At 39.9% G+C, this 26,769-nt stretch overlaps 1 protein-coding gene across 5 annotated transcripts in view; it reads left to right on the forward strand.

The window, feature by feature from the left end:
• Gpc5 (glypican 5) overlaps positions 1 to 26,769 on the forward strand; it is a 1,110,053-nt gene that overhangs the window by 18,100 nt on the left and 1,065,184 nt on the right. For all 5 annotated transcript variants that reach the window (XR_012907933.1, XM_075949575.1, XM_075949572.1 and 2 more), the window contains exon 2: positions 8,583 to 8,744. Coding sequence is in view for 4 of the 5 variants with exons in the window: in XM_075949575.1 (XP_075805690.1) it covers positions 8,583 to 8,744 (162 nt within the window). In the remaining variant the exon portion in view is untranslated. The remainder of the gene's footprint in view (positions 1 to 8,582; positions 8,745 to 26,769) is intronic.

Below are 26,769 nucleotides of genomic sequence, written 5' to 3' on the forward strand. Positions count from 1 at the left end.
CCATGAGGTGTGCATACCAGGAAAGATCTTAACCTGCGTCTGTCTGGAGTGGGAGAACCATGGCGACTCCCTGACTCAGCTTCTTTCTCCCAGCATTCTGTTCTGTTTACTCCACCCAACTAAGGGTTGGCCTATCAAATGGGCCTAGGCAGTTTCTTTATTAATTAACCAACGAAAGCAACAGATTAGAAAGAAATCACTCCCACATCACTGATGTCCTGCAGCCTTTGCACCTTCACATTTAGTTCCTTCAGGAGAGTGGAAGTTTTGCCCTCCTGAGGCCCTAGCAAATACTTATTATATTTAGTTTTTGTGACTGACTATTTTTGAAACAACCATTGTACCAACAGGATATAATACTATGTTTAAGCCAGTCAATTTTCCTTATGTGGCCATAGATCTCATCAAAATTACTCGTGTTCCAGTGAGACGGGCTTTTTAAGAGAAATGCCAGGGGAAGGAACTGGTTTGCTCATAGTGGACTGTATGCCTCCCTTAGGAGTTTTGCTATTCTCACATTCTCAAATATTTTAAAACCTGCCTTGATAGAGGGTGATGTATTATAGCCCCTCACAGGTTCCTGCCAGTTTCCAGATATTTGGCAAGAAGATGTTCTTGAAGGGAACATCCCGAATGGAGGGAATTTAGCATTTGGTATTTTATAATATGTATCATCCACTGTGGTTAACACAAAACCAGCCTTTATCTTAGTGTATTGATACTGAGGCTATTTCCACAATTTACCAGCAGTAAAGCATCAGTAACTATAAACATTGCATAGATTTATTGGCAGAGCTATATATTTGAAATCAAAAGAGAATGCGTATTTTCCATCGGCAGCCCTTATACAAAATTTATTACAAAGAAAAACACACATGTTTGATAAAAAGTGATGTGAACACCACCTTTTTAATACCATGTTGGGTAAGAACTTGGATTTGAGTTCGATTCCAACCACAAAATTCTCATTAATGCCGTGTTCCACGGTGATGATCTGTGAACACAATGCTAAGCAGCAGCTCGCTAGAAATTCCTCCTCTTGTGTGATTGCTTTAATATATTACTTTTCTTTCTGTACTGTTCTTTGGCTTACGTATCTGCTGAGGACCTGGGCCATTTGGCGTTTGGAGTTTTTCACAGTTTATACATTGCTGACTGCCTACTGAGGATACAGGATAAGAGGGTTCCTTAGTCCTTCATGTTCTATAGTCTGGCAGATGGGATTAAATTCAGGTTGGATCTCCCCCTGGCAAGATATTACTCTGGTACTTGGCAAGGCTACAAAGGAGGCTTTGTGTCAGTTACCTTTTCTTTAGCTTTTGTTTGGGCAGCGATCTGTTGCTTAATGCCTCTGCCTATTATTTCATTTGGGTTTGATAACTGGAGCTACTATAACACCTTATTGTAAAGAAAGACTTGCTGCACCTACTGCTTGGACGCCCTGACACAGCTCATTTCTGAAAGGCAAGGTATATAATTGCCTCTTACTGCTTATCAACCAGTTTTCACTGATGAATTCTCTATGCTCTTGAATGTGACAAAATTTAACTCTTAAAAAGCAGCAATTATGAGGAGACATGGAGAGAAAGGATGTAGGGAGAGACAGCTGGAATTGAGAAGCTTTGGGGGAACAGTGAGGAAATCTAGTGTAGTTGAAACTTCCTGGAATCTATGATCATGAGGATTCCTAGGAATAGAGGTTATGGAGTCAGAGCCAATCATCTTATGTAACGGGGCAAGGCTTCCAGAAATGAGACTGGGTTATATTTGATTGATGTGTTGTCCAAGGGTAGTGTGGGAAGTCTTTCTGTATATTGTTTCTTTTATTGGTTAATGAATAAAGATGCTAGTTTGGCTTGTGATGGGGCAGAGAAGAGCTAGGTGGGGAAAAGGAAACTGAAGGCTGGGAGAAAGAAGGTGGAGTCGGGAGACACTGTGTAGTTGCTGCCGGGAACAGATGAGCTGGAACCTTGCTGGTAAGCCACAGCCATGTGGCAATATACAGATTAATAGAGATGGGTTAAATTAAGATGTAAGAGCTAGGCAATAAAATTCTAGAGCTAATAGGCCAAGCAGTAATTTAATTAATATAGTTTCTGTGTGGTTATTTCAGGAGTCTGGATGGCTGGGAAATGTACAAGCAGCCTCTCACAACACAAGGGGGTCTAAACAACCCAAACTGACGCTAGGACAGAGTGTTTCTGTTGAAAAACTTACAGTAGGGTCCATTGACCAGAAAAACATCCACATAGCTCATTGAATATAGGGAGGTCGAGCTGGTACTTGCATGGAGCCTTGCTCCTACCTCCTAGTCTCTTTGGCATGGGAAGATACTCTGTAGGCTACCGAAAGTGGAACCTGGGCACCAATCCAGCCATAAAATCCCCCATCTACACTCTGTCCTGCCTGCAAGATGTCCTGGTACAATGGTGGCTCAGAATTTGTGGGAGTGGCAATCCAATGCTTGATTTAACTTGAGGTTCACACCATGAGAGGAAGGAGATCATGCCCTGCTCTCTCTGGATAGCCAGAAACTAGAGACTAGAATCATAGCACAGAGATCTAGGCTGGAACCAAACATTACTGACCAAAAAAAAAAAAAAAAAAGAAAGAAAGAAAGAAAGAAAGAAAGAAAGAAAGAAAAAGAAAAAAGAACCTAATTAAATGATTTTTAATGATATTCTACTATACTCAAAAATCAGTGCCTTGTCCAGCCCTAATCAGAGAGGCATCCTCTGGCAGCAGATGGGAGCCAGTGCAGAGATCCACAGGCAGACATTATGCAGAGAGAGAGTCTAAGTTGGAGGTCTCACTCAGGTTCCTTCCCTCAGAGATTGAGGAACCCCAAGGAAGACGGGGAGGAAAGACTGTAGGATCAGAGAGGATGGAGGACACAAGGAGAACATGACCCACTGAATCAACTAAGCAGGGTTCACATGGGCTCACAGAGACTGAAGTGGCAATCAGACAGTTTTAATGGATTTGCACCAGGTCCTCTGTGTATATGTCATGGCTGTTGGTGTTCTCGTGAGACTCCCCAAAATGGGAGAGAATGCATCCCTGGTTTCTTTGCCTCCTCTATTTTTCCTTTTCTTTTCTCCCTATTGGGTTGCCTTATCCAGGCTCAATATCAGGGATTTTGCCTTGCCTTATGGTATCCTATTTTGTTCGGTTTGACTGCTATCTTTTGGAGGCCTGCTCTTTTTCTGAAGAGGAAATGGGGGGGTGGACCTGGAGGAAAAGGGGACGTGTGTGTCGGGGTCCTAGGAGGAGTGGAATGAGGGGAAACTGTGATTGGAATGTATTGAATGAGGGAAGACTCTATTTTCAACAAAACAATAGCGATTACATCTTATTTTTATGAAAACCGTGAAATGCCTCAAGGCATTTTATTTTCATGAAAACCGTGATTTTCGTAAAACATATTTTCTAATGTTTGGGTACTAGATAACTCCTGGAAGTCTTCTTCTGCCATAAACTGAGTTTGGCTCTGCAGAAGTCATGGGACAGCTCTGACCCGAAAGGGGCTGATTTTGGAGCCCCTTGGCTTCAAAGAGGTCACAGGGTAAGGCCCTTCCATTTGACTGTTCCCCACCATGAGAAGACAAAGAGACCCTGGAAGTGTGCATGGCTAGCAGGTCAGGGAGCTGATGTCATCTGTTTGCCCAGAAGAGAACAGCTCTGTTGGCAGCTAATTCTTGGATTTCTTTTTCCAAGAACGTGGGACAAGTCATTTCTATCTGATAAGTCACAGGCCTGTGACATTTTGTTATGGTACTTCTGCCTGACTAACCTTATTCTAAATTTCTCTAGAATTGTTAACACGGGTGAACAATATGTTGTAGCAGCTATTTTCTTATTTATTTTCTGCCCCAAACATAAGAGAAACCCATTTCTTTATCTTTTTAAAGATTTATTTTAATTAATCAATTAAATTGTGTGTGTGTGTGTGTGTGTGTGTGTGTGTGTGTGTGTGTGTGTGTGAGAGAGAGAGAGAGAGAGAGAGAGAGAGAGAGAGAGAGAGAGAGAGAGAGAGAGACTGTGTGTGCGCTATGTGTATGAGAATTCAGAGGTCTGTGGAGGCCAGCTTAAAGGTTTCCTAGGATCCTCTGGAGCTGGAGTTACAGGAGATTGTGAGCCTTTGGCATGGGTGCTGGAAACCAATTCCAGGTCCTCTGCAAGCACAGTAAGCACTCTTACCAGCTGAGCCATCTCTCTAAGCCCTGAGCCATTTCTTTCTGGAAGAAATGTTATTTCATGGTCATAACCTGGGTACTAGGGATATCCTTCCTATAATCAGTGGTTCTTCACTTTCCTAATGCGGCAAACTTTTAACACACATCACGTGGAGACCGCCACCCATAAAATTATTTTGTTGCTACTTTATAACTGTCATTTTCCTACTGTTACGAATCATAGTGTTAGTATCTGACATCCAGGATATCTGTGTGATATGTGACACCCCCCGCCCCTCCGCCGCCAAACAGGCTTGCAACCAGCTAAGGAATGCTGCTCTATACTGGGTCACTGTTTCTAGGCCTTTCCTAAAATATTAGGAAATATACTTCTTAAAGATAAAATTCTTCATGATTTTATTAATCTTGTTTCGGTTACATGTGAAAAAAATCCCAATTTCCAAGCATACAGGGTAGAACTAAAAATAGAACCGAATAGTTCACAAATGCCCATTTAAGCCTGTATTGAACAACGATCTCAGAATAGCATGGGATGCCTTTAAATTTTCTTGTTTGTTTCTTTCCCTGTACGCTTCCCATTTCCCCCGAGATGCCTTTTTAGACTCTCCTTGTCTCCTGCAGGAATCTTCACCTCTCTTTAAAATTTGTTGTCGCTAAATTTCACGTCTTTTCATTCTTTTTGTTTGTCCTCCTGTTTCTTCATACAGCACCCCCTGTGTGTCACCGACTCCCTGTCTCTCCACCTGAGTCTTCATGGAGAATTTGTTTATCATCTTCATTTCTTCCCGGAGGACGTTTGTATGTGATTGTTAGGTTTCCTAATTCTAATTCAAGACAAGCAAGCAAACAAACAAAACCTAGACAAAAATGAACTACAGAGAGCGTTGATGTCAAATCTTACAACCATTATGATAAAAAGGGGAAATGGTGAACACCTTACAAAGAACCTGCCTTAGGAAGGGTGCCCCACAAAATCAGACCAATTAAAATTGAATAAAATATATAAAAATTTAGCTATGCTGCTGTAGATCCCACTAAAAGATAAGGATTCACCACACAATGTTTTCTGTTATTTATTTTATGGTTCATTTAATTTTTTATTGTTTGAAAATAGTTTTGCTCATTGTTTAGTTTTATATTGTTTAAAAATCTGTTTCAAGACAGCTTCAGAATAGCTCTTCTAATGTTAAAGAACTTTCATTTTATTGTTCTCATGTAAGATTTAAAAGCATAACTGCTGGGACAGACATGGTGGTACAAGTAAGCGATACTAGACTTGAGAGACAGAAGCAGGAGGCCGACCATCAGGCCGACCATCAGTTGAGACCCATCTAGTGGGGACGCTCTGTCTTAAATGCCAAAATTTAAAAAAAAAGGAGGAAAGGACAGAGAAAGGGAAGAAGGGAGGAAGAAAGGGAGAAAGGCAGATAGCTCAATGTAGCAATTTGTTTCTCCAAGTCCTTAGTTGATTTATTTCCTTGCTTTACTAAGTAGACTGTCCAACATTTTGACATTGGAACAGGGTATTACCGTCTTTGAAGTTCACCTTCTAGAACATTCTTAGCTATCCATACCACATGTGGCTGTGGGCTGCAAGTTGCAATGCTGCCTGGACATCTTTCTATTTCTCCTGGCTCACTTACAGTTTAAGTCTCCTTCCAAAAGTTTTTCTACCGAGTTGGGGTTTGTCTTCAGAAAGAGCCCTGCCAGAGTTTGCGAGGTCAGGACTGCTCTGTCCAGCCCTACCTTTCCCTAAGGCGGTTCTCATGCACATTCCTCAGTCTGTCTGCTGTGTTTTCCTGTATCACTACTTCAGGCTCTTTTCCTTACCCTGTCAGCCATTTCCTTTGCTTCCCCCCACCTCCGTCTCTCACTCCTTCCTTCCCTCCCTCCTAGACTCGGATACTGCTAAGATCTTGCTGTCAATAGTTTTTTTTTTTCTTGTTTGTAGTTTAACGCTTTGGAGATGTCATACAGTGTGTTATTGTGAGGATTCTTTTTTTTTTTTTTAAGGAAACTTTTCTGGTGATATGTGAGGATATAGAAATAGTGAAAAACTACACTGTCACTATTGCTATCTTAGCAGAATGCCTCACAGTGATTCTGTTTTAACTTAATAAGCAAGTTCTTGAGCAGACTGAGGCTGTGTTTTATGTTGGGAAGAGAGAGGAATTGACCAATTCCGCTGCTCCTGGATGAGAACCTAGAGAAATCCTGGCTATCTTGGCTGATGATTCCTTCTGTGACTTGCTTATTATTTTATTTTTAATTTTGCTTTGTTGTTATCTGCCCTTTAGAGTATGAATTTATAGTTTGGGAACACAATACCTGCTTTGCAGCCGAGGCTATCTTGCCGTTTCCGAGTGTGTTGGGATTATGCCATGTTCCTTGAAGCCAGGCTTTGATATCTTAGAAAGAAAGAAATGAACTTTCTTTTACCTGTAGTGTACGCCTGTGTTCTCTCTGGCTTTGTTTTCTTATGATGCTTGTTTTATTTACAGTCGTGAACTGCAGCGTGCGCTTTTTTATCAGCAAGCCTCACATCAAGTCCTTTGTACTGACACTGCAAACAGGGACCTTCTTGTCTTCCCTGAAGATTTTGTTTCCTTTAGAATCTTGTCTTTCTTTGAACAGACGTAAGAAGAAAGGAAAGGTTCTTTTTTAAAATCATCTTTTCTGCCTGACGTGGCACCTCAACTTTAAGTCATGTAAATATACCTTGTAGGTGATAGTGATTAAAACGTACACAATTAAAAATAAGGCGACCTTTGAGTTGTGGTATCATAGGTCAGATTGGCTTGTAATTTAGTCTTGTGCTACCATTATAAAACTTCAGGATTGCAGGTGAAAGCTTCAGCCAGGACAGACATTCATCAACAAGGGTATGCATATCCACCGAGATCAGATGTGCTTGTGTTTGCTGTGAAATGCTGAGCAGAGCGGATTCTCTCTACACGTTGAGAACAGCAGTGAGGACAATTTGTAGCATCTTTTCTAATTGTCATTTCCATCATTTAAAATTGGGCATAGAGGCAAATGACTGCTGTATAACTACATTTCAGACTGCTTTACTTTGAAAAAAATCTCATTTGATGGTTCCTAACCTTAAATTTATTATCTTGAAGCTTTCCAAACAGATGCCTCCTTTCTGAGTAGGGAGAGGAAATGGCCAGTTCTGTTCATAAAGCAGCCGATTATCGGTTAGAACTTGCTTTCCTCTTGGTAGAATGATTTGGATCAGCTTGCCTGTTTCCACACTGAAGTGTGCAAACATTTTGTAGTCTATTGGTGTGTAACGTTAGGTAAAATAAATGTAAGAATGCCAACTTATTACCTACTGTGATGTCTATAAATATTTGATACTTCTTAGCTTTGTAAAAATGCTCAAATATTGTCATTTGTTATTTAACTTCAGCAAACTAAAACCAATATTGATAGAATTGTTGGTATCCCATGTTGGCATAAAGAATTTGAGTGACTTTATATGATTTGGATTTTCCAAGAACAGCTCTAGTGAAGAGCCCTCAGACTCTCTCCAAATGTGGAGGAAGGGTTTGAAAGGTAGCTGCTACTTTGGCTCTACATATGTGTATATATATATATGTGTATGCATGTGAACGTATTTTATTTTTGTTCATTTCAGTGATAATATTAGCTAATGTAGAACAAACTGTGGGTACTCTGAACATTATCTGCCAAACAGAAAAACCATGAGCAGGCAATTCAAACAAACTTGCAATGAGCATCACATAAAATCCAGGTAGCCTAACCTATCTCCTCTTTGCTTAAATATTTAGTGCAAAGAATACCTGTATGGAGCAATATGCTGTGAGTCTTTAGGCGTCCCGAGGTTACCTGGGTCCATGTAGGATGATAGGTAAATTTTTATACAGCAAATGCACTTGAGACTTGATTTCCCACCTATACACAAATTTCCCATATGCAGGACTGGTCTAAACTTTACCGTGTAACTTGTTATGTTTCTTTTTTTCTTTTTTTTTGATTTGTTCTTTCCATTTATTTTTCAAATTTTTTTTATTGAGAAAAGGAAAAAAAAAAGGTTCCCCCTCCTCCCAGCCTCCCATTTTCCTCCCCCTCCTCTCACCCTTCTCCCCCTCCCTCCACTCCTCTCCCCCTCCCTCTCCAGTCCAACGAGCAGTCAGGGTTCCCTGCCCTGTGGAAAGTCCAAGGTCCTCCCCCTCCGTCCATGTCTAGGAAGGTGAACATCCAAAGTTGCTAGGCTCCCACAAAGCCAGAACATGAAGTAGGATCAAAACCCCGTGCCATTGTCCTTGGCTTCTCATCATCCGTCATTGTTCGCCATGTTCAGAGAGTCTGGTTTTAATGGACTAATAGTCATTGTAGAAAATTTGTTTATTTTTCCAGGACCTGATCTTCAGGTTTGTGTATCCAAAAACCCAACATGCTGTACCAGGAAGATGGAAGAGAGATACCAGATTGCAGCTCGGCAAGATTTTCAGCAGGTGCTTCAGACATCCAGCTCAACATTAAAGTTGTTAATATCTCGAAATGCAGCTGCTTTTCAAGGTAGATGGATTTGAGTACTGGGCGAGTGAACAGTCCTAATATGCTATTTACTTGTGATAGCAATATTGGTAAACTTGGCTAGGTTTATTTCTTTGTAATCGTGTCTCATTCTGGGATGAAATAAAGTTTGTTTTTCTAGCCATTATAAATTATGTATGGAGCCTTCCTGAGTAGCTATTAAAGATGAATAAGAGAAACCATTGTGTTGTTAAAAAAAAAACCTATTGAAATGTATGTCTTTAAAGAGAGAGAGAGCTCTTCCAGTTTTCCATGATAGTCACCCCTCATTTTACCTTAGTGGAAACAGATACTTCCAGATCCTGTGGGCAAAAGAGGTAATAGGAAATCTCACTGATTATTGCCTGGATAATCACAGATTAATTTTTAAGGGTAGGAATTGAAGAAATGTTTATCCTGAGTTTTTCCCGGCAGCCCCATGTGGTTTTCATCAGAACACAGATTTGATATACTAAGCACATTCAAGACTGATAAATAGTCAAGTCAGAGATATTAATTGATGTTTAAGGGCTTGCTAACCTCAGAACTCATCTCTACATCAAACATGTTGACACATAAAATTAATGAGATATGAAATTATAAGGCACATTGAAAAATAGATGGTCATTTTCTTATTTTAGTCTTTTTGTGAAAGTCCTTACTACTCTAATGAAACAGTTTAATTTGTTCTCCTTCACAAGGCTTTTATTATTCCTATGCTTAAAATAAAAAAAAAATTAGCTTACATGACTTTTAAACCTAATTTACAGTTTCTGCTCATCATAGAACATAGGTTCTGTTAGTCTTCTTGTCTGATAAGTATAATAATGTCAGTATATGCGAATAATTTGCATATTTATATGTATAACTAAATCACAAAGCTGATTTTTAAAATTTTACTTCCTAAATAAAATAAATTTAGTAAATCAAAATAAAAATTTATTTTGAGTTAAAATGAAGCTCATGATGAATTGATTTTTTTCCTTTATAAATTATGAAAAGATTCTAAGGTATTTGCTCAATTATGTTTTTGAAGGTCTAGAATATAGCTTTGTTTCTCTTGTGAAATTTACTTATAGGAAATTGTGAGGAGGAATTCATTGACATGCAATTTACATAAAGATTTGTGACACGAATTGACAAAATTAGAAAGCCTTGGGTGCCCAGTGGAAATGATAATTCTTATTTCTCGTAATAATGGGAACATTGTGATATAGAAAATGTCTTTTTCAAGTGAACAAGCAAGAAGTAGAAAAGTCAAAGTCAGAGTGTTTCTGGCTGTCAGTCATATACTTGCAAAGGTAAGGGCAACGTTGGGAAGAAATCTTAAAACATAGATTTGAGAATGTCAATGAAAAGCTTTGCGTGGGGAGTATTACCTATGAATGCTCATTTTTTAACCTTAAAGTTCATCCTTTCTGGAACAGGTGGCCAGAGAAGGTCATGATGAATGCAGCCTTCTCTTAGTCAGTGGCATTAACTACAGTGACGGGCATGGTGCCCTTAGTTATTCTCACATAGGGCACTTAATGTTGGATTTTTTTCTTTCAAAGGTACGTTAGCAGAATTTCATTAATAACATATTTCTCAATAAGTCAATAAAGATCAAAAGATTGTAAAATCTGGAATGTATGGACTATTAAGATGTGTTGAACTACTTAAAAGCTTTGTTGATACTGCTAAGGCTGGGTGATGATCATCCCAGGGGCAAAATGGATATTAAGGTCTTGGGTCATCACTCCCTGCCCGATGTTATTTAGTGTCTATAGTCTTTTGTTATTTTCTTTTTAATAAGTTTCATGTGCTGTTATTAACAGATGAACATTGACTTTTAAAATTAATTATAAACATAGGAGCATAGAGGCATTATGAAAATAATTTGCCATAATCAACTCTGATGAGCTCCCACGGTGTCTGTCAAGCTTCATTTCAGAATCGTGAAAAGACAATATAGATTTAGAAAGAATTTGCCTACAGGCTTTTGTGGGAAGAAGACTTTCAAGTATCCCAGCCTTAATTAAATACACAGAAGAGTCAACTTGGGGCATAATTTCATCAATTAACCTTAAAAATGTATGTCCAAAATAAGATGAAATATCAAATTTGTTGCATCACAACCAAGCAGGCCACTTTGCCAATAAGTAATTGAAAAATGAAATCTTTATTTAAAACAATCCAATGCACTCATTTTTGACAGAAATTTCACAGAGGATCAGTTCACATCTCCGGAAAGTGGATTTGCTAATTTCATCATTAAATAATGAATTTCTTTTCTTTTTTTAAATTTTTAAAGTCATTTTTAAATTTATTTTTTTCCTTTTATAGAAAAAGCTTTTCCTCATTTAATATGTCCTTATTATGACTTGTTTTCCCTCTACTCCTCCCAGTTTCTTCTCACCTTCCCTCTCATCCAGACCCACTCCCTTTCCGTCTCTCCATAGAAAACAGATTTCTAATGTATAATAATAAAATAAAGTAAAATAGGATAAAACAAAAATTAAGACATTGGAATTGGACAAAACCAACACAAAATGAAGGGGGAAAGCCCAAGAAAAGGGCAAAAAACAGAGATCCATTTGTTGACACACTCAGGAATCCCATAAAAAACACCAAACTAGAAGCCATAATATATACGCAAAGAACCTGTTAGAGAGAAGAAAAGAAATGCACAAATAAAATAAAATAATTGAAGAGCTCTGACATGGTATTATGAGACAATATACCTCCAAGGAAGATTCTGTGATCTGGCCATCCTCTTGGGCATGTGGCCCACCTTTTTTTTTTTTGTTTGTTTGTCTTTCAAGACAGAATTTCCAGGGGCTGGAGAGATGGCTCAGCGGTTAAGAGCATTGCCTGCTCTTCCAAAGGTCCTGAGTTCAATTCCCAGCAACCACATGGTGGCTCACAACCGTCTGTAGTGAGGTCTGGTGCCCTCTTCTGGCCTGCAAGCATACACAGAGAAAGAATATTGTATACATAATAAATAATAAATATTTTTTTTTAAAAAGAGACAGAATTTCCCTGTAGCTTTTAAGCCTGTCCGGGAACTAGCTCTTGTAGACCATGCTGTAGACCAGGCTGTGAGTTCTCTGAACTCACAGAGAACCACCTGCCTCTGCTTAGCCAAGTGCTGGGATTAAAGGCTTGCACCACCACCGCGCCACCACCCCACCACCGCCCGGCTATGGCCCACCCTTAGGAGTAGTTTATCTAGTGAGTCTCCTTTGGGGGAAACTAAGCTTTCATTTGCAAGTGGTTACCAATTGGAGATTGCTTCTGAGGTAGGGGTGGGGCCGTGTCCACCCTTCCTTTCAGCTCTAGGATCCCATCCTAGGGAGACCAATGCAGGCCCTCTGCATTCTGAATATCTGATCCCTATGTGTGTAGATCTTGCTGATTTAGTCTGGTTTCCACACCTATATTTCCTTCCTGGCTACTGGCCAATCAGTGTTTTATTACATTAATATGAGTGACAAATCTTTACAGTGTATAAGAGCATTCTCACACAAAATGCAGCTACATATATGAATGCGCGCGTGCGCGCGCGCGAGCACACACACACACTTTTTCTTTCCAGCCTTCTTTCTCTCCTCTCTGCCTCCCTCTATTTCCCCTCTCTCCTTCCTTCCTTTCTTCCTTCCCTCCTTCCTTTGTTTTTTGTTCTTCCTTTTGAGACAGTGTCTACTGTGTCATCTTGGTGGGCCTGAAACTCAGTGTCACTATGTAGACCAAGCTGACCTCAAACTCACCAAGATCCTTCTGTTTCTACCTCCTGAGTGCTAGATTTAAAGGCATACACCTAAGTGCTAGTACTTTATAGGTATTTTTAAGTAAGCTTATACCACAATATGTTTCTCCGTGGCTTTTAAGGACTTTTTTTGTGTTATTTATTCCTCTTTTCTCCTTGTCTCCATGTATTATCCTTTCTCCCCAGTCAAATCCATCCAATATTCCCTCTGTATGCTGTGAATACCATTGGTGAACAAAAAAACTGCCTTGGCCTGTTGATAGGGCAGAACTTAGGTAGTCAGGGAAAACTGAACTGAATGGTGAGAAAAAGGAGGCTGAGTCAGAGAGAAGCTATGTAGCCCTGCTGGAGACAGATGCCGGAACTTTAGCTGATAAGCCACAGCCTGATGGAGATACACGGATTACTAGAAGTGGGTTAAATTAAGATGTAAGAGTTAGCCAATAAGAAGCTAGAGCTAATGAGCCAAGCAGTGTTCTAAATAACATAGTTTCTGTGTGATTGTGTCGGGTCTGAACTGCTGGGTGGCTGGGGAACAAACAAGTGATCTCCTTACAACAGATAGCAGCTGCCTCCTACTATCGTCTTCTCTAGAATTTCCCTCTTTTCCCTATAGTCCTTCCATATACTTTCTTAGCTGCTTTGGTCATTTCAGCTTGTAAATTCAAATCTACAGATGGAAGCTAGGGTCCAAAATAAGAGAAAACATGTAGGATTTGTCTTTTCGGGTCTGAGTTACCTCACTCAGTATGATTTTTCCAGTTCTGTTCATTTACCTGCAAATTTCATTATTTTTTCTCTGTTAGATTAATAGAATTCTATTGTATAAATGTACCACATTTTCATTCATCATTTGAATTAAATTAATTCATCATTTGTCCCTTCATCAGTTGAAGGACATTTAGCTATTGTGAATAAAGCATCCCTGAACATAGCTGAACAAGTTGTCTGTGGAGTAAGATTTCGAGTCCTTTGGGTACATACGAAGGAATGGTAGAACTAGATCATGCGGTAGATTAGCTTTTAGCCTTGTGAAAATTCTCCACACTCCTAACATTGTTTCTCTACTACAGTGGTTTATTATTTGTGTTTTAATAAATAAAAATAAATAAAGCTTGCTCGAAGATATTGCAAAACAGTCACACTAGTCAGTCATGCAGGTCAGGCAGTGGTTGCACACACCTTTAATCCCAGCGGCTGCACTAGTCAGCCATAGAGGATGGGTTGTGGGGGTGCATGCCCTTAATCCTGGCACTATAGAGTAATATAAAACAGGAGGAGATAGTCTGAGAATCAGTCTAAGTCTGAGAATTCCTGGAGGCAGGATGGCCATTTCAGACTGAGGTAGAGGTAAGAGCCAGTGGCTGGCTGTTTTGCTTTTCTGGCCTTCATCTTGAACCCCAGTATCTGTTTCTGGGTTTTTATTATTTGTGCTACACTCTACCAGTTCACAACCCTATGAATGGTGAAGGAAGGCTCCCCTTCCCCTACACCCTCAGCAGCTGTTGCTGTCGGTTGCTTTCTTGAGCTTGGTTGTTCTGATTGGGGTCAGATGTTATCCCAGTGCAGTTTTAGTTTTCATTTTCCTAGTTGCTAAAGATGTTGAATACTTTTAAATATATTTTGTGGTCATTTTACTCTTTTTCTCTAGGGAATACACTTGTAACATATGTGGCCAATTTATAAATTGCATAATATGTTTTGTTGCTTCTTCGTGTTTTAGTTCTTTGTATATTCTAGCTATGAATGTTCTCTATGTTAATTTTTGTCCAACTTTTCTGCCTGTTAGAGAAAGTGGAGTGTTGAAATCAGCTGTTAAGTTGGAATTAACTTGTGTTTTGAAGTCGAGGAGTACACTTTTTATGAATTGGGGTGTGCCCAACTTTGGTGCATTTAGTTTTAAGATTGCAGTGCCTTCTTAGTTAATTGTTCTTTTGATCATAATGAAGTGTCCTTATTTATCTCTTCTGATTAGTTTTAGTTTGAAGTCTATTTTTGTCAGATATTAGGATGGTGACGTTCTGGTTCTATTGGCTTGGAATACATTTTTAAAATCATTTTACTCTAAGTTGGTGTATATTTTGAAGGTAGTAGCTTTTCTTATTACTTTGTCAACAAATAATAAATTATTAAAGTCAACAAAAAGATGGATTTCTAAATTTTTTAAATTAATTTTACGTGTCTGGCTATTTTGCCTGGATACATGTTTGTGTAGCACCTGTGTATCTGGTGCCTGTGGAAGCCAGGAAAAGGGTGTTGAATTCTCTGGAATTAGCATAAAGACAGTTGTGTGCGGCCATGTGGATGTTGGGAATGGAAGACAGGTCCTCTGGAAGAGTAGTCAGTGCTCTTACATGCTGAACCATCTCTCCAGCCCCTGCATTTCAATTCTTTTCTTATATTTTTTACTGATTTTTATTGAGCTCTACATTTTTTTCTGCTCCCCTCCCTGCCTCTCCCTTTCCCCCTTCAGCCCTACCCAAGGTCCCCATGCTCCCAGTTTACTCAGGAGATCTTGTCTTTTTCTACTTCCCATGTAGATTAGACCCAAGTAAGTCTCTCTTAAGGTCCTTATTGTTGTCTAAGTTCTCTGGGATTGAGGTTTGTAGGCTGGTTTTCTTTGCTTTATGTTTAAAAACCACCTCTAAGTGAGTACATGTGATAATTGTCTTTCTGTATCTGGGTTACCTCACTCTAAATAATGTTTTCTAGCTCCATCCATTTTCCTGCAAAATTCAAGATGTTGCTATTTATTTTTTGCTGTGTTCATTTCAGTTCTTAATCTGACCAGCTAACCTGTATTTTTTCAGTGAGAAACTGAGGCCAATAATATTTAATAGTATCATTGAACGGTATACTTTGATTACTGTCATCATCTTCTAGTTCGTGTTTCAGTATTTACAGTTTCATTTATTTTCTATCTATAGCTTCTTGGCTCTACGATCTCTTCCCTTGGTCCAAAGTATAGTTTCCAGTATTCTCTGTGGGATTGGTTTTATAGGCATGCATTATTTTAGTCTCTTTATATTGTGGGAAGTTTTTATTTTCCCTTCAACTATGCCTGATAGTTTCCCAGGGGGAAGTCATCTCGTTGGTGTCTGTGGTACCATAGAGCTTGGAGTACATTGCCCTAGATTTTTCTGCCCTTTAGCGTTTCCATCGAAAAATCAGCTGTTACTCTGATGTGTTTTCCTATATGACATGTGATTTTTCTCTGGTTTCTTTCAATACCATCTCTTAATTCTGTGTATTTAGTGCTTTGACTATAATATGTCAGGGAGTTTCCTTTTTGATCTTGTCTGGTGTTCTGTGTGCAGGTGTGTCTTTCCTTATTTTGACAAAGTTCCTCAATGGTCCTGGTGAAGGTCTGGTCTAAGCCATTGGCCTGGGATTCTTTTCCTCCTTCCATGCCTATAATTCATAGATTTCATCTTTTCAGGCTGTCTCAAAGCTCCTGCATACCCCTTTAGTGTGCTTCTCCCATATCTTATTCCTTGTTTAAGTCATCCAGTTTCTCTACTTTATCACTGAGTATTGATTTTCTATCTTCTACTCAATCCATTCTATTGGCATGTCTTTTCCATGTGTTTTCTAATGGAATTACTATTTTCAATTCCATTTTTATTTCAGCCTGGGCCTCTTTGGCATTTCTATATCTGTACTGAATTCAGTTTTCATATCTTGAGTTTTCTTTCTCATTTCATTCAGCCACATATGTGTACTTTCTTGGAGTTCTCTGAGTTTTTTCCTCCCTCTTTAGGGTAGATGAGAAGTTTGTTCATGTTTTCTATAAACACTCTGGATTCTTTGACCACATTTATGGTTACTCTTCTAAATCATGTGTCCTGGGCTTCACATACATAATTCCCATCAGAGAACATTCCTACAGGCCTGGTGGGTTTCAGGGAAAATGCACAATCTTGGCATGTCATATTGTTTGTGAGTTTGCGATGTGACCTGGTCATGCGGATTTCTTTCCATAGCTCTGTGTCTGATGTGAGATTCCATCCAGCCTCTGTTCCGCAGAAGTTTTGTTTTGTTTGTGTTATTGCCCACCTTTGGTTTGGTTCAGATCAGGAATGAAGAAGTGCTAGACCAGTCCTTCCAATCCTCAGTGTTGAGTTTTCATTAGAGTGCGAGGGTGGTTCCAGTTCAGTGGGAACCCAGCAAACGTGCACATGGGACTTCTGACCACGGGTTTGTCTAGCTTCTGTGCAAACTGCCTCACTTAATACTGTGAGTATTTGGTGGTGCAGGCGAATGGGGACCTGGAGCACTCACCCCTCACCAGGCTAAACTAGTACACATGGTGTATGCTAGCCCTCAGGGTCTGGGACTGTGCAGTCCGGCAAGGCTCTGGAGAGCTTACAAGACCGAGTATGTACAGACTTCAAGACTGAAACTAAGCCTGAGTGTTAGAAAAGCAACATCAGGAGAGGTTCAGGGGCCTATACTAGGCTAGGCCATCACACAACCTGGGCAGCTGGAGTTAGGTCTTGGGTTGGGCATGCGTTGGGTAGGTGAGATTTTAGAGGATTCACTGGTCTTGGTTGGTGAACCAGCGGTGTTTACATTAGGCACTTAAAAGAGTAGTGTTGGACTGGAAAGGGTGCTTGACTGGTCTGTAGTGGCCTTTTTCCTCAACAAGGTTTTTAATCAGCCCCTGCCTATTCATTTGAATCTGTGGACTTTGGGTCTTCCACTCTACTGTTAGATGGAGGCTGGAGGATGGCAAGGGTGAAAAAGATGAGAAGCCCATTCCCAGAGAGTCTTGGGTTCATTCTGTTACAGTTCACATTGGTGCTTGTCTACTCGGGTATACCATGTGTAGGTTGCTAGGCCAGAGTCAGCTTTAGGGACAACTCTACTTTTTCAAATACGGAATCCACGGCAGTCCATCGCAGTGGTGCTCCCTCATAATAAACAAAATACTAATCAAAAGTGTTGCTGCAAGGGTCTGAGCAATGGCTTCAGATGTCACTGTTACTTGAGCTAGTCATGCTTGGAGCATTTTGTGATCTGAAGGGAGCAAGCTGATGTCCTCATGTCTACTATGCATAGAAAATCAGGGCTGTCTTCAGAAGCATTTTGTGATCTGAAGGGAGCAAGCTGATGTCCTCATGTCTACTATGCATAGAAAATCAGGGCTGTCTTCAGAGAGTCCTGGACTGCCCTTGTCACTGCGCAGACAATCACTGTGCCTTTTGCACGGACTGCAGACTGTCATGAATAAAGCAGAGCAGCTCTGGAAAACCGAAGGTGCCTTTCCCTTTGGCCTCTGATGATGACTGGGCTCTCCTGCTTTAAACATTGAAGACTGTCACAATCAATATTTTATTTATGTGTGCACTGAAGTTAAGTGTGACTCATGCAACAATAGGCAAGCAGACAGAACATGTCCTGCACTGGACATGCAGCCCACACAGTTCTCAGGTCCTGCACTGGACATACAGCTCACTCAGCTCTGGTGTCCTGCACTGGACATACAGCTCACTCAGCTCTGGTGTCCTGCACTGGACATACAGCTCACTCAGCTCTGGTGTCCTGCACTGGACATACAGATCACGCAGCTCTGGTGTCCTGCACTGGACATACAGCTCACTCAGCTCTGGTGTCCTGCACTGGACATACAGCTCACTCAGCTCTGGTGTCCTGCACTGGACATACAGCTCACTCAGCTCTGGTGTCCTGCACTGGACATACAGCTCACTCAGCTCTGGTGTCCTGCACTGGACATACAGCTCACTCAGCTCTGGTGTCCTGCACTGGACATACAGCTCACTCAGCTCTGGTGTCCTACACTGGACATACAGCTCACTCAGCTCTGGTGTCCTGCACTGGACATACAGCTCACTCAGCTCTGGTGTCCTGCACTGGACATACAGCTCACTCAGCTCTGGTGTCCTACACTGGACATACGGCTCACTCAGCTCTGGTGTCCTGCACTGGACATACAGCTCACTCAGCTCTGGTGTCCTACACTGGACATACGGCTCACTCAGCTCTGGTGTCCTGCACTGGACATACAGCTCACTCAGCTCTGGTGTCCTACACTGGACATACGGCTCACTCAGCTCTGGTGTCTTGCACTGGACATACAGCTCACTCAGCTCTGGTGTCCTGCACTGGACATACAGCTCACTCAGCTCTGGTGTCCTGCACTGGACATACAGCTCACTCAGCTCTGGTGTCCTGCACTGGACATACAGCTCACTCAGCTCTGGTGTCCTGCACTGGACATACAGCTCACTCAGGTCTGGTGTCCTGCACTGGACATACGGCTCACTCAGCTCTGGTGTCCTACACTGGACATACAGCTCACTCAGCTCTGGTGTCTTGCACTGGACATACAGATCACGCAGCTCTGGTGTCCTGCACTGGACATACAGCTCACTCAGCTCTGGTGTCCTGCACTGGACATACAGCTCACTCAGCTCTGGTGTCTTGCACTGGACATACAGCTCACTCAGCTCTGGTGTCCTGCACTGGACATACAGCTCACTCAGCTCTGGTGTCCTACACTGGACATACAGATCATGCAGCTCTGGTGTCCTGCACTGGACATACAGATCACGCAGCTCTGGTATCCTGTACTGGGCATACAGATCACGCAGCTCTCAGGTCCTACACTGGACATACAGATCATGTAACTCTTCTAGTTCTCACCTTCTCAATCTTTGTTCAACGGAGATGCATTTTATTCTTCAACCTAAAATGATCAGAAATCTCAGTTAAAATAAAAAAAACCCCTCAGTGTTATTTTAATTGAAAACCACAAGAAGTTTGTGTTCTATGTAAACGGGGATGACAAGACTAAGAACAGAATCCTTTCCTCCCCTGCGCACTGTTTCTTCTTTCCTTTATGTTCAAATACACTTAAATCTTTCCTTTTTGTTTTTAATAAACATAAGCAACTACTTGTCTATATTGTGGAAAGTTCCCAATGTCATATATGGCATTAAAAGTGGTTAATTATATTTAGGATAGAAATTATTCACGTTTTTGTTTATGATTGTCATTCTCTTGGCTTATTAAATTTCACACATTAATTATAAATACTTGAAATTGAAAGATTGGCAAGCTTGTCTTTTTTATTTGAAGTTTTAAGATCAGGAATTAATAAAACTGCATTACTTTATTTTTCTGAAATATAGAAGTATACTCAAAATCAAACATCATGGATTTTTTGTTTGTTTTTGTGTTATCTTTTTAAAGAGATAATTTTACTGTGTAACAGACTGGCTATCCTGGAACTTACTGTGTAGATGAGGCTGGTCTCAAACTCACAACAATCCCCTTACCTTTGCATCCTGCGTGCTTATGGCTAAAGGCATATACCACCACTGCCTGGCTAAGCACCATACTCTTAAGAAATGGATTTATTTAATTTTATTGGATATGTACAAATTTTATTTGATTTGCCTGTGTAAGTTTGTGCACCATTTTCATGAGATGTCTGCAGAGTGCAGAGCAGCCTCTGATCCTCTGTTGGAGGTTGTTAGTATCCATGTGGATGCTGGGAACTGAATCTGGTCCTCTGGAAGAACAGCCATTGTGTTTAACTGCTGAGCCATCTCTTCTTTCCAACTGTCCTATTTTTAAAAGCAGGTGCAATAAAGATGAGAGTTTCAATGAAGATAAATGTGTGGAAAGAACATTTGAATAAAGATACAATGAAAATTTTTCCTTTACTTGTAAGAACTTTACACACAGATGCAATGAAATATATCTGCTCCCATTTCCTTCGCGAACTCTCCATATCCTTTTATCCTGTCCTCTTTTTATACACTCAGTTCAGTTTTCAAGCTGGTCATATGTGCAGCCTCCACTGGAACACGGGACCCTACTAGCTACTATATTCTCAGCCCTGAAAACGTGTGTGTGTGTGGTGTGTCTGACTGAATGGGTTATATTTAGGAGTGCAGATCAATATACGCATGCAATAACAATTAATGCAAAAAGAGGTCATGAAAGGGAAGGAGGGCAGGGAGGGTAAATGGGAGGATTTGGAAGGAGGAAGGGGAAGGGAGAAAGACTAATGAAAAAAAGAGGCCATGAATTTGAAAGACAGCTGGAGGGGTATATAGAAGGGTTTGGAGGAAGGAAAAAGAAAGGATAAATGTCGAAATGATATTATAATCTTCAATAATAAAAATTTTAAAATGTTATTATTCAACCAAACTTCCTAAATGTAACATTTCTAGTAAGCAACTGAGGCTGAGGGAACATTCCAGAAGAGCAGATGGAAAGAATAACCAGAGGATGGGGAGGATTGCTGTGATATTCTGTCTTCTGGATATCATATGACTATCATAATCATGAGCTCAGAGCTGTGGTTATGTGCATCAAATACACACAGGATCAAACGGTCAAATTCAAGGCATAGATGGATAAGGCCATATCCCTTACTGAGGAGGTACCAGCAGTGAGGAAAGGAGAAATTTCTCCCTTTTATTTTCATTCATTGCTATTACACAATTATACACACACACACACATACGTGTGTGTGTGTGTGTGTGTTATTCAGTATGTATTATGTCACTTTATGTATGTTTCCCGGGTTGACTGTTTGGTACTGGATAATCAGTTGGTGTGCTCGTCCCTAGGGAAGACTATTTCTCTCGCTCTCAGCATTTCTTAGTTGCCTGTAGTTCGTTGTGTAGGGTTGAGGCCTCATGGGCTTTCCTCCAGGAATAATGATATTTTTAGCAGTAAGAAATACTTGATCAAAAGCTTGGAGTTCAGAGAACATGTAGCTTTTCAGAGATTAGTTCGGAGCTTTAGCTCTAGCGTTCAGTGCAGATATGCAGCCAGGGTAATTAAATGAACTGCAGGAGTAAGTGACGCACTGAGTGGCTGTTAGCATAGGAAGGTTCCCAGGGAGAGGGAACATTGCTTCACTTTCTCTCTGTCTTGTGCTCCTCCTTCCTATCCTACGCTGATGTTTTTACCCTGTCTAGTGAGTACTTACTAGGGACCAAGACATTAAACTGTACCCAATATTCAAATAGCAACCTACTTTACCTTTATTGCTTCTTTCAGATTTGTGCTACGCTCTCGTGTTTTAGTTTGTCAATCATGAATTAAGATGCCACACTGCACAGCTGCGCTGTCGATGGCATCCAAGTAGATTGCAGGACTTCCTGCAGGTAAAGTTTGTTATCTCGTACAGCAGCCATTCAGTGCAGTGGTTTGTATCCCACTGTCCTTTATCTCTAAAAAGCTGAAAACTGTCTTCTTTGCTATGTGTTATTAGGTTTCTGCTAATTATGGGAAACAGGTCAGTCTCCTATATTCTAGGTAAAAAGTTACAAGTGTTTAAGTATCAATTGGAAACAAGCTTGTTTTGCCTGAAACATTATTAGTAGTGGAACATTTCTAAGTTTAATATTATGTTTACACTGACAAACTCTATTGTGAACTCTAAAAAGTAAATTTGGGGCCTTTGGAAGTCTGTAGGTGATGTGATTGCCCTGCAACCACAAAGCCCTCAGTCTGGCTCCCAGAAGCTCTGTAAAAAGTTGCCATGTCCCATTGTGTGGGGCGTGAGTGAAAATGGTACCCACAGGGAGTGGCACAAGTAGGAGGTGTGGCTTTGTTGGAGAAGGTGTAGCCTGGTTGGAAGAAGTGTGTTCTTGTAGTGTGTGGGTTTTGCGGTCTCCTGTGCTCAAGCTATGCTCAGAGTTGGTTCTGCTGCCTGTGGATCAAGATGTAGAACTCGCATTTCTTTCTCCAGCACTATGTCTGACAGCATGCCATCATGAAGGTAGTAAACTACACCTCTGGAATTGTAAGCCAGTCCCAGTGAAGTGTTTTCTTTTATAAGATTCTCCGTGGTCATATGTTTCTTCACAGCAATAGAAACCTTAGCTTAAAAAAATGTTGGTTGTTCAATATCAAACCGTCAGTCCTGAAAACAAACATAGAAGTAACAGGAGACAGACAAAGCAGGCTGTATTTAAATCTATATGTGTACATATATAGATTCATGCAATAACAATGAAAACTGAGACCATGAACTTGAAAGGGAGCAAGGAGGAGGATATGTGAGTGTCTGAAGGGAGGAAAGCGAAGTGAGAAATCTATAATTAAATCACAATCTCAAAAAAGTTTCAAAATATTGAAACACAAAATCTGGTGTGGGATCCCTTTTCCGGGGCTGCATGGTGGAGGCAGGAGGAACCCATGCACCAAGAGTGTGTGTCCTGGGTGGGTGTGCAGGTCAGGAGACAAGCTGCAGGGGTTCTGCCCTGTGGGTTCTGGAGATTGAACTCAGGAGGAATGGCTTGGTGGCAGGCACCTTTACCTTCTGAAGCTCTTCACTAGCCTTCAGTACGATTGATAGAACATGTTCCTTGGCTGGCTTTCTAGATATTTATTAAAGTTGCTCTTCTGGGCAGACAATCAGGTCATGTTCCCACCAGTCTTTGGGTGACTTGTCTCTTAGTTGCTTTCTTCCTGCAGGGTACTGCCATGATTTTAAAAGGTAGGTGTGGTAGACACGAAGTGATTCCTCTTTGGGAATTGTGTGGACTCCCTGGTATTACATAGTTTGAGACTTGCTTCTTCTTTTTTTTCTTCACCAGGTTCTATGTTTATGCACAATAAGCTCTTATGAATATATCACATACACATATCTACACACCTAGAGCCTATGTGTAGATATCACCTTAGCCTCCCATATTTGAAACTTCTCATGAAAATCATTGAAATGTCTTTCTGTTTTCTATAAAAAAGGCTGAGTACTGTGTATTCTGAGGGCGGCAGCCTAGCTGTTACCCTTGCCTCTTTTCTTGACTGTTTTGCTCTTCCCTATTTCTTCCCTATCAGATTAATTCAACATAACACATTTTCTCAAATTCCAGCCCCACGAATAAAGACATACGTAAACTCATACCCACCTATGATGTGTGCATATGTAAATGTTACCAGTTGGTAGTGATAGATTTGACAACTTACAGACCACAGTTTCATATGGAGCACCAGCTGCTGTGTCTGCATGACTTTCCCACCCCTGCCTTGTTGATCCTCAAGGCCCTGGGCTTCTGTTATTTCCTCTGAGTCATAGATCTTCTGTGATGGAAAGCTCTCGTTTTCACTTATAGCAAGACAGTGCACCTTCTGGTTCCCAGCACATATATGAACACAGCAATGTTAAATGTCCGCCTTGTGACTCTCAGTGTCAACGTGAATCAAGTACTTTTTGATTACTTTCTTTGCCTTATTGGATATTATGGGGATGATTAAATTTAGAAATTAGTAAATTTGTAAAGCACAGTAATCTTTATAAGGTACAGATGATGTGTATAATCTTTGTTATTATGTCTATAATATATTTTTAACATCTAAAAGAATTATACTTATTTTATTTTATTTTACTTTAATTTTTTTTGGATTTTCGAGACAGGGTTTCTCCGTAGCTTTTTTTTGGTTCCTGTCCTGGAACTGGTTGTAGACCAGGCTGGCCTCGAACTCACAGAGATCCTCCTGCCTCTGCCTCCCAAGTGCTGGGATTAAAGGTGTGCACCACCACCGCCCGGCTACTTATTTTATTTTTATATTAACAATATTTTTATATTACAGTCCTTTAGTATATTAAAATCATCTTTAAATGTGAACACTATTATCCTGTATTACATTATGTGATGTATGTATAACTCAGACTAGAGGTTTTCGCAGTCTCTTGTCCTTTCTTATTAATGATTTCTATTTCCACAAAATTGAATACAGTATCTGATATAAATTTTCACATTGTAAAATACTATTATAAAAACTAAGATTAAATTTATAACAGAAGCTTGAGAAATGGCATTCATCAGTCAACGGTCATAAGATACTGCTAATGTTACTGAAACCATTAATGTGCTATGTATAAAGTGACCAGCACCATAACTATAACCTTTACTCTATGGACATGATGTAGGGGGTTGAAGAATGGCCCTAGAGGCTTATATTTGAATGGTATAATATATTTTTAAATAATAAGTTTTGTGATAGTTCAGTGACAAGAAATGGGCAATTCTTACCTGCTTTTAAAACACAGCTTTTTTTAAAAAAAATAATCTTTGAAATGTTTACTTCTAAAGAAGCAATAATTGTGGGCTAATTTAATCATGCATTTTCATAAAACCCAAATATATTTTAGTCACTGTTTGTCTTTGTTTCTATGAATGCATATTTAAAAATGAAATAGAGAAAGTAAAACAAAAAATAACCTTTCCTGATTATTATAGAGAAATAAGCATTAATGCACAGTTGCAATATAACTACTACACATTTTGATTTTTATCATCCAATAAGATGAATTATTTAGAAAAAAATTTACCAGATGGAACAAACAGTGACACAATGCAGTCAATTGTGAAATTTATCCTTTTCCCTTAGTTTATTCCTACCCAATAAATGTTGGGATATGGGCATTTTTGACAACCATTTCAATTTATCATGTGGAAATTTATCTTATAATGAATAGTTTTGTAAATCAAAAAGTTTTTATTCTGAAAGGAAGTTATAAAAGACTGATGCAGGTAGCATAGCTGTGAGGAGTGTTACTACCCCTGCAGAGCACAGAACCCACAGGGGAGCTCTTGAGTGGCTGGCGGTTCCAGTTGTAGGGGATCTGATGTTCTCTTCTAGTCTTCATGGGCACCAGGCACACATCACACGCACACGCACGCACACACACACACACACACACTCATACACATAATATTAAAAGCAGGAGATCTTTAAAAATAAATAAAAGCTGGTGGGAAATGGAGAACGAGGTTTATTTTAGTATTTCTTGATATATTTTATATGAAGTTAAAATTTCAAGCAGTGAATATTATTGTTGTTACTAGCTTATAGCTAGTATAAATGTTTTGTGTTGAACCAAATTTTGTTGACTGTTCTCTTGATGGCACACATGACTTGCCAGCTCTTCTCAACGGTTGTTTCAGTGTTAGCTCATTTAGTTTGAAGAAAAATCACTTGCCCCTGAGAAGTGTACAGTGTAACTAGTTGAAAGAATAATATTGTTAATATTTTCAGAGCTTGTGGTTTTATGTTCTTTAAGACCTTATAAAATTATATATATGATAATTATAATGACTTCAGTTTATAACCCAATGACATTAAGATACTAAATAAACTACCTGGGCATAGGCTGCATACCTTTAATCCCACCTGGGAGTAGAGGCTGGCAGAGAGTCCTGGGTTAACCTGGTCTGCATAGTGAGTTACAGGACAGCCAAGGCTATGTAGTGCAACCCTGTCTCAGAAAAACTTTTTAAAATTTAAGAAATTAATTTACAGTTGAATATCGTACTTCATGTTTTGAATATTATCTCATGGTATTTTTATGAGCTGCTGATTTATATTTTAACATGATTACTGTATAGTATGTGTTATATGGAGAAAATTTTTCTTATCTGCCTTATTGATGAACATCTTCTAGTATGGTGAATTTAGAGACAAAGAATACTGCTATAGTAATAGGACACGGCAGAAAACAAAATGAGAAGTATTTACATTGTCTGAAGTAGTATTTGTGGGAAGGAATCAAGAAAGAAAATTAACAAAGAAAGTAGCTCAGCACTTTAGACAACTAGTTAAGAGTAAAACCAACATGTAGGATGTCTGGTTGTTTTCATTTTTATTTTCTTGACAGAAGGGGACAGGTGAAGAAGCATCCTTGAGCAGCTGCAGTGGAACATTATTGGGTGACAGAAGATTAATTCATCCATTCAATAAATATTCATAGAGCAAATGAGCAACCTCTATTTTCTTGCATTGTGTTAAGTCTCTGAATGACAAAAAAAGAACACTTTTCTTGTACAAGTTAGTCTACATTAAGTGCTTTGAAAAATTAAAGAGAGCAGGGTGAAGAGGCCCAGAACTACTTTAAGGTTGCAATCTTAGATTGGCTATTCAGAGAAAAGGCAATATTATAGCAAAGGTTTGAAGTGGAGGAGTTAGTCACATGCTTATCTGTGGGAAACACTTCATAGTAAGAGGGGACAATCTGGAGGTAGAAGAAAGCCTCAGGTGCCAAGGATAGCAGCCAGGAGGCAGGTGCAGCTTCATGGACGTGATGTATAGTGCAGAGAGGGGGAAGGGATGCCACAGAGGCAGCAGGGGATAGAACAGGGGGGCCATACCGGGTCTCTTCTGAAACAAGAGTTTTTCCACATATGCCCTTGATTTGAAAAATTGTCTGTAGTCTTTGGACCAAGTATGCTAGGGTGGTATTGAACCTAAATCTAGCTAGGAAATTGTTTTCATAATTCAGAAGAGACA

The sequence above is a fragment of the Microtus pennsylvanicus genome, chromosome 15, assembly GCF_037038515.1.
Source record: "Microtus pennsylvanicus isolate mMicPen1 chromosome 15, mMicPen1.hap1, whole genome shotgun sequence".
Classification (NCBI taxonomy): Eukaryota; Metazoa; Chordata; class Mammalia; order Rodentia; family Cricetidae; genus Microtus; species Microtus pennsylvanicus.